The following is a 16,250-nucleotide window of genomic DNA, read 5'->3' as shown; positions in this document are numbered from 1 at the left end:
TGAAGAATAGATGGTTTTCTTCAAGGGCTTTTAGGCTTGATCTTAAAGAATAGATGTGTGGATTTGTTTGTGCTGTTGATCCAAAGGGCCGTTGGGGCTTGATCTTAGGATGAACGATGAACACTTTCTTCAAGGGCCATCGTGGCTTTGATCTTGAAGGTTGATGGAAGTTTCTTCAAGGGCTTTTGGGTTTGATCTTGAATGTTGATGGATGAGCGGATCTTCAAGGGCTTTTGGGCTTGATCTTGAAGAACGGTTGGTTTTCTTCAAGGGCCGTCGAGGCTTGATCTTGAATGAACAATTGGTTTTCTTCAAGGGGGTTTGGGCTTGATCTTGAAGAATAGATGTGTGGATTTGTTTGTTGATCCAAGGGGCCGTCGGGGCTTGATCTAAGGATGAACAGTTGATGAATGGATCTTCAAGGGGCATTGGGCTTGATCTTGAAGAATGGGTGTATGGGTTTGTTGAGGTTGTTGATCCAAAGGGCCGTTGGGGCTTGATCTTAGGATGAACAGATGATGAATGATGAACACTTTCTTCAAGGGCCGTCGGGGCTTGATCTTGAAGGAGGATTTGACGAAGAATGAAGAGTGCTTTCTCCATTCTTCGGGATTCTTGGGAATTTGGGGGTTGGATGCTTGAGAGCTTTAGAGTTTCAAAGCTTCAAGGATTTTGGATGTGTGGGGAGTATTCTCTTCCATTTTGGGAGTAGAGAAATGTATTTGTGAATTGGTCTCTTGGTGTTGGTGTGTATTCCTCTTGATGGAGAAGCCTATTTATAGGCTTTGAGAGTGAATCACCACCATTCATTTTTTTGGTGAAGTGAGTGGAGGTTGTAGGTGAAGTGAGTGGAGGTTGTAGGTGAAGTAAGTGGATGATGTAGGTGAAATGAGTGAAGGTTGTAGGTAAGGTAAATGGATGATGTAGGTGAAATGAGTGGAGGTTGTTGGTGAAGTGAGGGAATGATATAGGTGAAATAAGTGTTGTATTGATTAACATTTATTTCACTGAAATTTCGATGTCTACAGGAACATCAATTTGAGTTGATATGAATGAACTGGTATTTCAATTGGTATAAAATTTCAAATTTTTATGGGGGTAAAAAACCTAAATTTCAATTGATATGAAATTAGACAACAAAATTTTAGGCCAAAAGCCCAAATTTTAGCGTACATCCAAAATAATCTCAAATTTCAATTCAAAGACCCAAAAGCACAAAACCCAAAATCCAATCCCAATATATCCCGAAATACCAAAAACATTTTGGAAATCCTAAAAATGGGGAATAACAAAATTTCGGTTCAGAATTGGTCTTCAAATTCTTGTCCCAAAAATTTTTAGTTTGGGATTCGGAATCCCAGGTTTAGGCTTCCATATCGACCACCCCTCGTAACGGGGGCCTAAGACGTGTGATTGGGTCGAAGAAAGGTTGCAGCTTAGCACGATTGTGTTGACTGTTTTGCAAACTAAGCCCTGCAGCTTGGAATTGGGCTCGAGAAAAGGGATGCTGCAGGCAGCCCAGCGTGCAAAGCAAGCTGCATGCTTGCAGCTGGGACTCAGGCCGAGACTGGATGTAAGCCCAGTCAGCTGCTGGCTGCTGAAAGACAGGCCGAGAGGAAGCCCAACAAGTAGCAGGCTTGCTAAAATGCAGCCTGAGGACTGCAGCCTGCGGGTCTACTAGAAAGAAACCCAAGCGCATGTCTGTTTCTCGCGCCTAATTAGGACTACAATAAAATCGTATATATCATATAGAAAGAAGGTAGGCATTAAATTTTAAAGCAATAGATTTTGGGCAAATATAAATCTTCTGCCATGACCAAGTTCTACAAGATTACATCCTAGGCTGTATTGTTTTGTCTAGGACTCCCAGCTTTAAGCCATACGCAAAACTACCGGCAAAAAAACAACGATCGGAACCCTCTTTTATTCTATCAAGTGCTGCTTTTTTAAGACCAAAACACTGCTTAGTGGTGCAACTTGGGTATTGAGATATGCTAGATTAGTGGTGATGGTTATCCACTAGTAACAACTTGGCCTTTTTTTGAACAACTTGGCCTTAATTTAACTGTTCTTTTCCAATGCCCAATAGTCACCTGTCCCAGTTCTGGTTATCACATAAAATAAAAGTTTGGATCGGCTAAATGTAATTAATTGGGTTTGTTAAACTCCAATTGGAACCTAAATCTTGCAGTCTTGGAGAGACACTGATAAATCAGGATGTTTGTTTAGCTGTAAGTAGTTAAAGATTTGATTACCTCCTAACACGCAAATTGTTTAAAAAGCAAACAAAGAAAAATTAATGTCCATGAGTTCTACTCCAATGGGTGATGCTGGTGTGGTCCAGTAGAGATTAAGTACTAATATAATCTCAAGTTTCAATTTTTTTTGTTCGTATCATTAAGTGATCCAAAAAAATCAATAATTAAATTTTACATATAAGCATCTAAAGAATTTTTGCAAAAGTTAAATCTTGCATAAAATTTGTACCACTAAGTAATACATATCATTATAGTCGAACCCCTCGAATTTAAATACTATCATAATATATTTAGGCTTTTAGTCAAAATGGTCTTTCGGATTGGCATAACTTCTCACTTTTGTCGTGAAATTTAAAATCAATACAAATGGTCCCTGATTTTATCCACCATAAATCGTTATTACAAATGGTCCCTGATTTTATCCACCATAAATCGTTATGGTCCTTTGGCAAAAAATTCTATTAAGGACAAAAATAACAAAAATAACCTCAATTTAATAGAGATTTTTCACAGAATGACCAAAATGATTGATTGTGGATAAACTCAGATGCCACTTCTATTGATTTCAAATCTCAAAGATCAATGTGAAGAGTTATGTCAATCTTATGAACTATTTTAGCTAAAAAAAACCATATTTTTATAATAGTGTTGTCCGATTTAAAGCAATATTTGGGATCAGAGAGATCATTAACGCAAGATCTTAATTAGATACAATACTCTGGATAACTTTAAGTCTTGTGACTTGTTGCGGATATATACCATCATGTGTTTGAAAGAAAAAGGCACATTTTATGGCTGATAAATATCTATATCTTGTTGTTGCATTTAAGTGGGGGCAGCGTCCCAATCATCATATATACGGCTATTAGGTAGCACGTTTGTGAGTTATGACACTTGAAAAGTCATGAGATAAGTACTCTAATTTCCTTGCTTTTGTTTGCTATTGATGTGGTGTCACATTTTATAACCACAATTATATAATCATTAAATCCTATAATCATTTACATCAAAGTGTATACTAGTTATCTTAAATTACAGTCATTTTCTTTCTAATGAATATAATTTCTCCTGGTCCATTGTTATTATCAAACTGGTGCGTACCAATCTTTCATTAAATAATTACTTTATGTAGTGTATATTCATGCAAAAGTTAATTAAAAAAAAAAGTTGTTTTATTAACACCCCACATCTTTATGAACACACCCCACATCTAAAATGTGCCTTTAAAATTCCAGCTTTATCCTCCATTTTTCTGAAGCCACCCCATCCCCATAAACAAATGACGGCAGAAAAACTAGCTCGATGGCCATAGGCCACCCATATAAGAGGTATCCGTCATCAATATCAGCATAGCCAAAGACCCCCCATGTCGCGGAAGTTGACAGCCAAGACCGACTCTCTAACAGACCGAGAATTGCCCATCACTCTTGATTCACACACCTCATCTCCCAATTCCCTATTACCTACCGACGAGTGGCTGGTGATTCGATATATATATATATATGGAGAGAGAGAGAGAGAGAGAGAGAGAGCATGGCGAGTGGGTGGGATTTTTGCCCAGACACTGTGGTGGTTGAAAGCCGGCATAAGGGTGTGGATGGGGTTTATTTTGGATTTCAAAATTTAATTCAAATCAAGGTAAAAACTGAAATTTAATTGAAAAATAAAATAAAATTATGGGGTGTATTCATATGATTGTAGGGTGTTAATAGAATTACCCATAAAAAAATGTATACTCATGCTACTGCAAGTTAATTATATCTACATTAAGTGTATATTCATGCACCAATTATTGTAAGAAAACAAAAATAAGAAACTAAAAGAACAGCATAAAGGTGGAGGTGATGAAGGTGGGTGGTAGTGGCGAAAAGGTGGCGGCAACCACTGTATGTGGTGGCTGTGATGATGTTATATGGTGGTTGTGGTGGTGGTCATGGTGGCAGCGGTGACAAGGATATGTGGTGGTAACATGTGTTGGTGATTGCCACACATGGTTGAGTTTTTTTCTTTTTTTTTTTTTTTTTTTTTTTTAAATTCTCACACATGTTTCATGTAAATTTGAAAATAACACGTATTTACATGAAATTTAAACTTGGGAACTGGAGGTTCCAAATTCCAATTTTTTTTTTTCATGCGAAAATCTCAAATTTTATGTGTATATATGAATCCAAACAAGAAAATTATGCATGACAATTTATAAATTCTGATTTTTATCCAAATTCTAAGTTTATTTCTCTTATTCAAACATAATTATGGCAGTAAAAAAATTCTCGTCTATCTGTATATATGGTAATAACTATAAAGTAGGTTAGGCATACCATTATAACGTTACCATTCCACGGTAGTGAAAAGTATTTTTTTTTGGTTTAAGGCCACCTTTTAAAGACTGGTTTCGATTTCATTCTATAATTTCCATCATACCTGCACACTCAAGACATGAAGACCCTCACTAGCATTCTGCTTCTTTGTGTTCTTGCATTCTTCGTAATCTGCATGTCAATAGAACCCCATAACTTCTACGGTACCGAATACAACGTTCGAGTCATCAACGGCTTCACGAACAACTCGTCCCTGCCGTTGGTGATTTGGTGTGCATCACAGCACAGTGACCTTGGTGGACGTGCACTTCAGGAGCATGAAGATTTTAGCTGGAGCCTGAGGACCAATCTCTGGGGCACTACTGACCGTTTCAAATGTACCATGAAATGGGACCGAATAAGGAGGAGTTTTGAGGCGTTTAAGGCCCCGAGGGATTTTCAGAGGTGCGGTCCTTTTAGGAAGTGTTCTTGGTTAGTCAGAGAAGACGGGTTTTATTTCAGCAATGATGAAGTAAGTTGGAAAAAAGATTTTTCATGGTTGTAAGGTATTATTTGTATTTGAGAGGAGTAATTTTTATAATTAACAAACTGCATGGAGCTAGTACTTCAATAATATAAAGGGTATTTGTTTCTGGGTTTCTTTTATCTTATTCTCTTCGATATTTACATGTTACTTTGCCAAGACACAGAGGAAACCTCGTTTGCTTTGTGTAAGTTTGGAGCCCTAGAATGCCAGAATCAGTAATCTGGGTCTTTTGCTAATCTCGGAAATGATTTTGCACAGAGTTTTTTCCCCCGTACACGACTTTTTTTTTTCTTTTTTTTTTTTTTTTTTGGAAGGACGACTTTTCTTTATCCATTAATTCTTCTTTCCTTATTTAATCCAAAAAATATAATTAAAAAAAAAACTTGTATACAAAGAAAAAATGTGTATGCGAAAATTGTTAGAAGTTTTCATGTAATTGATTTTATACTTACTATCGTAATTCCTAGATTGACGGATTCCTTATTGTGCAACAATAACTCTTGTATATATCGTTAGCATATCAATAGAATTATTCAGTTGTGCCAAATACAATTTCTACAAAAATCACTTCCTTAATTATATGTTAGCTAGGGAGGAGTTGAATTATTTTGTGTTTGAAATGATTAGTGGAAATTTGGTTCGATTATAAGTTATTTTTCTTAAGAGTAATGTAAAAAAAATAGTACTCTTTTTCGCACAAAATTGCAATTAAAGATGGAGTATGATTCACTTCCTCCTAAATCCATCATCCTTCCAATCTTCTCCTATTTGAATGGTCACGATTAAACATCAACATCTGGTGTTTGTTTATTTACAGAAAGAGAAAGAAAAAAAGGGAAAGTGAAAGAGGAGGGGACTAGAGTGAAAGGAATTTGGAAGGGAAAAAATTCCACTACGTCTTTTTGGGACTAGAAAGTACTTCTAGTCGTAAGCGCTCAGTCTATTGGTGTTATTAATTATTAAAAAAAATCCATTTTTTTAATTAAGAATCCAAATTCATCTTCTTCTACTCTTTATATTCCCCTATAAAACATTTTTAAAACAAGAAACATTTTTAAACTTTTCTACCAAATATAGTCAGAAGCATTTTTCTCTGTTAGAAATTGTTTTTAATCTTTCAAGAAACAATCCCAAACAAGTCATTGAAATATAAACTAATCGTCCTCTTATAATCACTGCAAGTGTTAGCAGCGCAACTCCAGTTGTTGATTTTCATTGCACGTGAACTCTCAGTCATATAAGCAAGAAATAATTTTGTACAATATACTATGGTACTGCTGGATTAATGAGCGTCATCATCATATGGCTATGTATCGATTCAAAACCGTGTGGCCTGGCTTTAGTGGTAGAATAGACTATCTCTAACCGAAGAGTCCAGAGGGCCAAAAATAGTTTAAAAATCGTCTCCAATCGAGAGTTGGGGCAAATGGCTTGTGGACCCCACTAGACAAAAAAGGGCCAACTGATTAGGCCAAGGGAGCCAGCCATATAGCCCCGGACTGGGCCATAAATTTGAAACCAACGGCTAGTTAATGTCAGCGTGATGCCAGCTAAAAACGGTTAGCTAACGTCAATTATCGTTATTTGAATTTTTTTTTTTTGGGCCAAAATTTTTTGAAAAATATATTTAATTATAGGCCCAGGAAGTATGTTTGGATGTTCTTTTTATAGGCCTTAGAGCTTGCTCAAATCTCTTTCACAGTCGATGTGGAACTCCCACCACTTCTATTTTTTTTTTTTATACTTCCTCTCCCACAGCTGATGTGGGACATGCCCACCCATTTCCATTTTTTTTTTCTACTTCCTCTCCTACAGCGGTGGGACTCTCCCATCCCCTTCCTTTTTTATTTTTTTATTTTTTTATACTCTATATTCACATTTGACTTGAAATATATAAGTTGTATTTTTTAAAATTTACTTGAAGTTATTAAATTTAAGTTGTATTTTTTAAATTTAAGTTGTAGTTTTTAAATTTAAATAATAAATCATGTTTGGCCTTATGGCTCTTTAGCCCTCCGTTGGAGACAGTTTTTTATGATAAAGCTAAAACGAGCCCTATGGCCATTTGGCCATCGGTTGGAGATGGTAAGAAATATGGCACTGCACTATTCATTAAAATCTTAATTTCTTAGAGGACCAGAGGATTAAAACGAACCATTTGACCCTCCTTCAGATGGAGATGGTCTAAGTCTATCCGCCCCTCCCACCAAATTGCATGCATCACTTATCAGTGCAATAATACAAGTAACTACAAACATTTGGCATCTTCGATCCCAATGACGTATCTTTCAAAGATATGATGTACACAGTTCATGTCTTGCACTATATAAAATATATCAGTTGTTCCCTTCACAGTATATTTCCACTCCCATAACATAATTCGAGTTGATTTTCTTGCATGCTTGGGATATAGGATGAGATATTAAGTTCCGGTATCGAATCGAAATATTAAAAACCTTATCGATTGAGTACTCATCTCAATAATACAGGCTTCTTCTCCCCAAAAAAAGTATAATAATATAGATATATACGTATGATATTATCCAGTATTGAAGTAATCATCAACCCATAATCGATTGTGATGGTTCCAAAAATTGAACGAGGTCCTATTTTGTCAATACGTGAGAGAAAGAAGCTTGTAGGCGTGTCATTTTAGAGGCTGTCAACAAACAGTATTTGTGCAGTAATTTTGAGGTGTTTCGCGAGATCGGACTTCTAAACAACAAAATTGAGCATCAAATAAGACTCCCGTTTTTAGATTCTTTTAATACCTTGATGACCGAGGACATTTAAATTTTTTTTTGGTTAGCGCGCTTGCCTAAAACATAACAATGAAAGGAATGAATCAAAAAATGTTTCAATTAATTCTTCCATAATTGAAGGAAGAGTACAGTACACTTGAAATGTAAAGAAAAGTATAAAACTAGCAAGATTCTGAGAGGAAAGATAATGCTAAATCAGACCAGTTATATATGGAATCAAATTAGATCAGTAAAGAAACGTTGGACCTCGGGGCTGGCAACTTAGTTGGAATTAACATAAACTATAATCATACTAAAAGGTAAGTTAAAGAGCTTTTGGGTTGAGATGAATGGCTGTTTCTAAGTTAGAACTTAAATTTTTAGCCCGTAACCTCAACCATTGGAATTGGACTTAGTAGGCCTGAGTTTAATTTACGCTCCAAAACAGATTGGTTACTCTTAATAAGCTCAAAGATAGATGTGATAACACAATAGTACCTTTCCAAAAATAGAATGATAATTATATTGCTTAGAGATAATTTAAAAGAATTTATACAAGGCTTATTATATTAATACCTCACAAATTGTTGAATAAACCTCACATATTTAATACACTCCACATTTACTTTTTCACTTAAAAATTATCTTAATACACCCTACGTACTTTCCAATAATACCCCACACCCTACATTCTCAATATACACCTTATATTTTGTACATGCATCCCGCATCTGATCTAGCAGACCCTTCGACAACACTTTACTGACTGCGCATTCATTACTATTGTGCATCGTATAACATCTGTTATTGATAGTGACATGGTTCTGCTTCTAAGTCACAGTTAGTATTGCCATATGAATCCATTCAACTTTCCTAATGATCCTCATAGTTCTTTACTATGATGTGTTTTTTATCGTGTTGCAAGTCTTATTGAGGAATATGATTCTCTTGCAAGATTGCTAGAAAACAAATCATATGTGGGTTTGTTTTCAATTCCACCATTAAAACTCATCTCGTCTGTTTTTAATATTTGGTGTGGTAATTTAGGTGTTTAAATCTTTATGTAATCTTTGTGATCCCTAAAAGATAACTATGAATATAGATGTTTAAATAATGCAACAAACGCAAGATTAAATAATTATCGATGTTGTCGAAATCACTAAAACAATGAAAAATACGAAATCTTACCTCATGTGAAGCTTACGAAACATCAATTCATGTTCCATTCGTCAAAAACAATTTTTCTCAATCAACATATTTGTAGTTTCGTTGGTTGGGGTTTTGTTCAACAATGGAGGGTGGGAGGGTTTTGATAGTTGAGAAGATAAATAATATGCTAAAACTTATTTAGAATTAAAAAAAAAAAAAAAAACCTAATAAGGTCATAATTGTCATTGCATAGTGGGGTAAATAAGTAATTTAATGTTAAATTTTAATGTGGGGTGCTAGTATAAAAAATCGCATACAAGATGTTAGATTTTTTGTTTTATTTTCTTTTAGTTAGAACATTTTTGCAGTGTCTGTTTCTTGTTATTTTGTTTTACATCAATATTCAAATAGTTTCTGTAGATTCAGACATAGTATTAATATCGGTAACACAGCATGTCCTCAATAAAAGTTAAAGGAAAACATAAACAAGCGAAATATAGTACTTCAAAAACAAAAAGGAAATAACATAGAAAGGAATATGATTGAAAAGCTAAGCACCTAAACCACATGCAGTTTAGGTGCAACATGACTGCCTTCAACATGATTGTTCAAGAGGTGAAAGACATCCTCAATAGTAAGCAAATTGATTTGCGAAATAAAACTCTATTTTGGCCCTTAATAAAGCCATTCTGTGAGGGACATTTGAAAATGAAAGTATAATTCAAAGGTAAGAATTGAATTAGGAAAGAAACACTTCAACGCACTGTTTGAATCCAAAGGCAAAAAGAAAGCACAAAAGGGAAATTGCGTTATAGGGTTAGCATTCAAATGGTAAAAATAGAACAAGTATTAGATGTGGCTAATCAAAATAGACATTTGAAAAGCAAAGTATAATTCAAAGGTAAGAATTGAATCAAGTACAGACACTTCAACTCAGTGTCTGAATCGAAAGGCAAAAACAGAAGCACAAAATGGAAACTGCATTACAGTGTCTGCATTCACATGGTAAAACATAACCAATATTAGATGTGGCTAATCAAATAAACATTTGAAAAGTAAAGTATAATTCAAAGGTAAGAATTGAATTAGGAAATAGACACTTCAATGCAGTGTCTAAATGATGACTCTTAAAGAACTTTTTTCTCTCAACCCTAGCCGTTCCCTTTTCTTGCACAGAACCCCCCAAAGCTAATTGCTCGTCGCTGACTCCTTCTTCTTTGGTTGGGGTCGGTAGGCAACCTTCTCTCTTCCTCCTTTTCCTTTTTCCCTCTAGCCCACTAATTCATCCCTCAAATCATTTCCTTCCATTCGTCTTGGTGTGTGTATATATATATCTCTCTTTCTCTCTCTCTCTCTCTCTCTCTCTCTCTCTCTCTCTCTCTCTCTCTCTCTCTCTCTTTCTTTTTTCCTTTCCTTCCAATTTTGTTTCTTTCCCTTGTCTCCAGTAGCATCTATTATCCTTTGGTGGTGTGCTCTGAGCTTTTGTCTTAGTTTGAGATTTTGTCTAAATTTTGCTCTGAGTTTATTATGCATCTTTCCTCCCTAGTTGTTGTTCCTCTTCACGAATCCTCTAACATCACCCTTGGTAACTTGTTTCATTGGATGGCTCTTTCAAGTTTCTCATTTGGAGGAGTACTCTGGCGTTTGGTGGCTTTTAAAATGCTTTTTACACTATTTGGTAGGATTATAGGAGTACTCACTGCGCGGGTGGCTTGGCCACCCTTATTTTCCGTTCATCCATTTGGTTCCTTGGTTCGTCTTTTTATGGTGTTGGCGTTGTGAAGATGCTGCAACTAGCTTGGAAGATGCAACATATTTCCTTTTTTTAGATCTAGGGTTACAATTGGAGTTTTCTCTTGTTTGGCCTATCTTCTTTCTTTTCTTATCGTTGTATTTTCTATTATGTTGGATTGTGCTTTTACTTGTTTGTTTTGGGCTGCCTTTCTTTTGTGCTATCCATCTCTTGTACTAGCCTTCTTTATTAATGAATTTTATAATGTTTGATCCAAAAAAAAAAAAAAATTGTAGTGTCTAAATCCAAAAGCAAAAACAGAAGCACAAAACGAAAACTGCATTACATTGTCGGCATTCAAATGGTAAAAACAGAACCAACATTAGATGTGGTGTGGCTAATCAAAATAGACATTTGAAGAGCAAAGTCTAACTCAAAGGTAAGAATTGAATCAGGAAATAGACACTTCAATGCAGTGTCTGAATCCAAAGGCAAAAATTGAAGCACAAAGCAAAAACTGCATTATAGTGTCTGCATTCAAATGGTAAAAACAGAACCACTTTTGTTTTTGGTTTGGATGATGTTGAATCGGGAGAGAATGAAGTACGTAAGGATGAAAGAAGAGATAAGATAAGGAATGAAATAAAATGAAGAGAGAAGGGTATAATAGTTATTATTTAACAAGCTTAAACCCATGTGACATGATTTATTGGCCTATGTATAATTATTATAAATATTTCATTGATTATGTCAAAAAAAAAAATGACGATTGATGTATGGGTAATTAATAAAGATTTTATTGACCTTTGACTAAATATCCTTAATTATATTGGAGGTTTAAAGTCTACTTTGGGCTTTGAAATGCTTTTGGGATAAACCGGGACATTGGGCCCAAGACAAATTAAACTAATTAAGTAGTGGCCCAAAAGGCCCATATGATTGCTATGGCCGGTTGGGTTGGACCTAGTGTTAGTGGGTTTTGTTCTTATTTTATTTTCACAAATGGAGTGCAAAACAAACTCATGTGACAGTGCAAGTCAAAAGATTTAAAGTGAAGGTTCTCTTGGAAGTTTAAGGATGTAATCTTCTTTCACTTCACTTTCTTTGCATTTAATAGTTCTCTTCATTCTGTTTTCTCCCCGTGTATTGGTACTCAAAAGAAACAACTTGTACAGAAACATAAAGAGAAAAAGGAAGAAAGAGAGAAAGAGAGAAACACCATCGCCACCACCAAACCTTCCACCCTATCCCTCCCTATAATAGGATAAATTTTTCATTGTGACCGGAACACAAGTGGTACGTCATGTATTTTTATTTAAGTGGTGGTAAATTTTATTTTTAAAGTTATTAACTTTTTAATACACATGTCCCACCATTCGTGTCGGGACAAGTGATGATCACACTGAAAAATCTCTCCTATAATAAAGCAAGTGGGTACTAGCATGTCACACTTCTCTATCCTACACTCACCATACACAAGGAGGTGTCGAAATATTAAGGGGTATCGACTTTGGTGCATAAAGGAGAAGCTACACAAGCTGGAGCAAGGAGAAAGAAGTTGGAGGAGTTAAATGCTTAGCTTCAAAGCTAGATGCAAAGGTATAACTTATAATCTGCCATTTAATATTAAAGTAAATGAATATACCAACCATAGGACCAAGATCTTGAAGAGGGTTTTGTAGCGCTTTAGTTTGCTTCCGCCCTTTTTGTTTACATGCATGTTAATCTACTTGAATTTTATCTTATGCATGCCAGTTAGATTCACTCCTACAAACCCTTTACAAGCCAACTTCTTGTGTTGGTTTCCGTGGTGGCTGGGCACTCCTTGGCCGTTTTGGTTGAGCCACCTCGTATGCTCAATTGCAAGGCAAATTCGATCCGTCTTGATTCGGCGGTGGTGTGGAACTATTGCGGACCTATAGCTTGATCTGTGGCCAATAAGCCTTCCATGGTTGCAGTTGCAGCGGGTCTCCTTACTCAGGTTGAGGTACTGCAGATCGTTCGAGGGTACGGTGACGTTGTTGTTGATCAGAAGGAGCTGCCCTGTTTTTTGTAGTGGTGATGAGCCGTCGGTGGTTTTCTTATTGGCTTTGTTGTAATTTGCTTCGTTTGTGCCACCTAGAAGTTGTGTGTTCTCACTTTTGTGATGGCTCTGCATGTTGCTCGGTCTAGGATTTGTCATTACTAATCTATTGTGGTAGGTTTGCACTGCTGGTTTTTGTGTGCTATATATTGGTGTGGTGGCCAATGGCGGAACCAGTGCAGAGGCATTGGGCTCCCTTGAGCCCAATAGATTTATAAGTTATCCCTTTAAAAAAATATTTGACCCCTTTAATAAAAAAATATTTGACCCTTTTAATAAACTTTCAATTTTCCAGTCCTACCCTCTTTTATCAGAAAAGTGACTTTTCCCAGAACCCATTTCTCACGCTATCAGAAAAGTGACTTTTCTTATAACCCAGTCCATACCAAAACCCAACGCACACTAGAACCCAGCGATCTCTCTTGTTGTCCAGGTTGCATTCTTTCGGCTTGACGTCCTTCCTCTAGTAAGTTTCTCTAATCTGAAATTTCATTATTTATTTGTTTGAGTTTTTAAATTTGGAGATGGGAGAACTTGAGTGAAAGAGGGGTGGGAAATTTGAAACCATCATAAGAAAAATTGAATCAATTCACTCGTGTTAATTAATTCCTGTATTGTAATTCTAAACCAAAATGAATGATAACAATATAAGATTTTAACATACGATGATGAGGTTGCAGCAGGAGAAAGATAAGGCAATCAAATGGAAAATAAAGGAATAAGACAAATTCAATCACATGTAAAATGAAATCTGAATTGCACAATAGAATGGATTGGGGAAGGAGGAGGTCTGGGTATTAGACGTAATATATTTCATAAACAACTGAAAATACTAACCTGAAAAAATCCATAAATTATGCTCAATTGATATGGTACTTGAAGTCAACATGGCATGTAGGAAACTGATTCTGCAAAGTGATGCCGCAAACTGATTCTACAGAGTGATGCTGCAAACTATCTGATGGACCTTTATCCTTAACAGCCTTATCTTAATGGCTGTCAACTAACTCCATTTCCTAACAACCTTATCTTAATGGCTAAGCTAACAATCTTATTTTAATAGCTAAGTTAAGATTTAATCTGGTGGACCTTCTTTATCCTTAACAGCCTCCTTCCGTGCGGATAGAGAAAGACTCTTTCGGGTTGACAGAAGCTCTTGGTAGGGGTGGCGGGCGATTGTATTGACGGTAAAAGTGGTCGTGGTGGAGGAAAGGACGAATACTAGAGAAGTGTTGGTAATCAAGACGGAGAATTGTTGATCCCCTCGCAAGGCCAAATGGGCCCTTTTTAGTGTACCGCACGCATCGAGTGTTTCCAGCCCGTCTTAGTCTTAGCCTTAGGGGATGCAAACTTGTCTGGTCTGGCTAGGGATTAATTAAGCAAGACATATCCATCACATATTACATCGGTGCTGCTACTAAGGTTAATGTTAATTTCTAATGGCCCCCGGTTTATGGGATGGCTTTTGCTTGAATAAGTTTTCTAATAACCTAGCTTATGGGGGGAAATGAAAATGACGGTCATCAGTGTTTTTGTGGATTAATTTAACAGAAAACTAGATTTTAATCCTTAAATAAAATAAAATTTTAAAATATGTCTTATACAAGATTAAAAATTAATTTATTTTACTCCATAAAATCTTTTAATTAATGTCACCATACGCAATCAATGGTTTTTTTTTTTTTTTTTTTTGTTTACATATTTTGTTATTTATTTATTTTATAATTATATGGTGTCCATGAATTAAATTTTGTAAAAAATCTTTATACATTTTAATACTCATTTGAAATTAAAATGAATTAGCTTTATTTCTTGAGATTTTACATCACCAATTTAGGGTAAGTATCTCGTATAAGAAAATATTTTGTTATGAACTCTTCGATACACTTACATTTTTGCATATTTTCTTAAGTCAAGTCATACCTAGTTGCAAGATCTAAAACTTCAAAATAAGTATCCATCGATAGTAAAACTTGTTTTTCTCTATAAAGCTATTAGGGTTTTAACCAGAATGAACATAAATATACAAGGAGTCATGGTAGGGTTTAATCATAGTGTGTGGTTTATTGATAAATTTTAGTTTTATTATTAGTTTTAAAATTTAAGTTGGGTGTAGAAAGATGTTACATGGTTTTAAATAAACTTTCTCATTCTAAGTTCGAATGACCCTCGTGGCTTTTGGTTTAATGAGTTTTGTAATGAACTAGATTATGGAAGAAAATGGAATTGACGGTCATCATTGTTTTTGTGAATTAATTTAATATTTCTGCCTTGAATATATTTGTCGCCGATAAATTAGATTTAGAATTCATTCTTTGATTCCCTAGTGTTCTCCTTAATTACGACATGCATGGTACTTGCCCTTAATAGTCTCTTTACGGTTTATTTGTTTGATTTTGACAAGTATAGCACCATCCCTCATTCCCTCTTAAATTAAGGTAATGAATGATAGGAAAAATGATCTCACTCTCTCCACGGTAGGGATAGGAGTCGGCGAATGATATATATATATTGTGCGATGATAATTCACAAATATTGCTCGGGATTCTGGAGGCAGACGAAATGAATTACAGAAGTGACATGAAATGAGATACATCACAGAGGAATGTTTCTGGCGTATTGAAGATTTAAGTTGAAATGGGTAGCAATAATAAAGCTTTGCAGATTAGAGCTCATGATCCACCGTTTTGAAGATAACATCGACATAACCGTGACTTCTGGAATTTTCAACCAAATTTCACCTTTACAATGTTTTATCAGGGTTTTAACGTTTAAGGACTCTTTTGGTATTTTATTTATTTGTTTACTTCTTTTATTTGAACTCCTAGATTTTCTAGGGCTCAAAGACATAATTATAAATAGGACTTTAAAGTGTTTGTTATATTATCAATAATTTTTCAGGTTTTTTCATACCTTCACGTGCATTATAGTTAACTTGTTTTTTCGGATTTATCTTTTGATCTTATTCTCTTTGTCACGTTAACATTGAATTAAAGTGTGATTATGTAAATCTTAGATTATATTTGATACTAGTTATTCTTCGCTGTGCTGTTAAGACTTATATTTCTTGGAGGAGCAAGATTCTTCCCTCCCTTAATAGTATATAAATAAATGCATTGTGTAGGGAATAACACATCCTTTACACAACCCTGCAAACACATCTCTCTCTACTCTGTCTTTGCCGTGCCTCCTCTCTCCCCCTTGTTAGATTAAATAAGCCACAACATGTGCACGTTATTAGCATGCTCCTCTGCTGCGCAAAGGAATCTGATGTGGAAATCATTCATCATCAATGATGGGCGTATTACATTTCAATTATTCTTAATTGATTAAATTTCGATTTTTTTAAAATTGATTTATATACTTTTATTGATTCGATTTTATTTTATTTTATTTTTGTGTTGAACATGATACAAGCTTTCGACATGGAAAGCGAAAATTGA

At 35.3% G+C, this 16,250-nt stretch overlaps 1 protein-coding gene and 1 long non-coding RNA gene across 2 annotated transcripts; one reads left to right on the top strand and one right to left on the bottom strand.

The window, feature by feature from the left end:
* The first annotated feature begins 4,109 nt into the window (after nt 1–4,109).
* On the top strand, nt 4,110–5,221 carry LOC103935374 (S-protein homolog 21). Its single transcript, XM_009345134.3, has one exon. It carries the CDS (start codon nt 4,695–4,697, stop codon nt 5,118–5,120), a length of 426 nt encoding a protein of 141 aa, XP_009343409.1. The 5' UTR covers nt 4,110–4,694; the 3' UTR covers nt 5,121–5,221.
* Nucleotides 5,222–12,316: 7,095 nt separating this feature from the next.
* LOC125469825 lies at nt 12,317–15,689 on the bottom strand. The gene is made up of 2 exons (XR_007252100.1): nt 13,645–15,689; nt 12,317–13,288 (listed from the first exon to the last, which is right to left on the bottom strand). It is a non-coding gene; the product is annotated as an uncharacterized LOC125469825 (long non-coding RNA).
* Nucleotides 15,690–16,250: the final 561 nt, after the last annotated feature.

Source organism: the organism of the source record quoted next, unplaced genomic scaffold (assembly GCF_019419815.1).
Source record: "Pyrus x bretschneideri cultivar Hongxiangsu unplaced genomic scaffold, Pyrus_bretschneideri_v1 Contig46, whole genome shotgun sequence".
Classification (NCBI taxonomy): Eukaryota; Viridiplantae; Streptophyta; class Magnoliopsida; order Rosales; family Rosaceae; genus Pyrus; species Pyrus x bretschneideri.
This window is presented reverse-complemented; position numbering and strand designations above follow the sequence as displayed.

Coding starts and splice junctions, on each gene's coding strand:
- LOC103935374 (XM_009345134.3), top strand. CDS start 4,695: ATGAAGACCCTCACTAGCATTCTGCTTCTTTGTGTTCTTGCATTCTTC.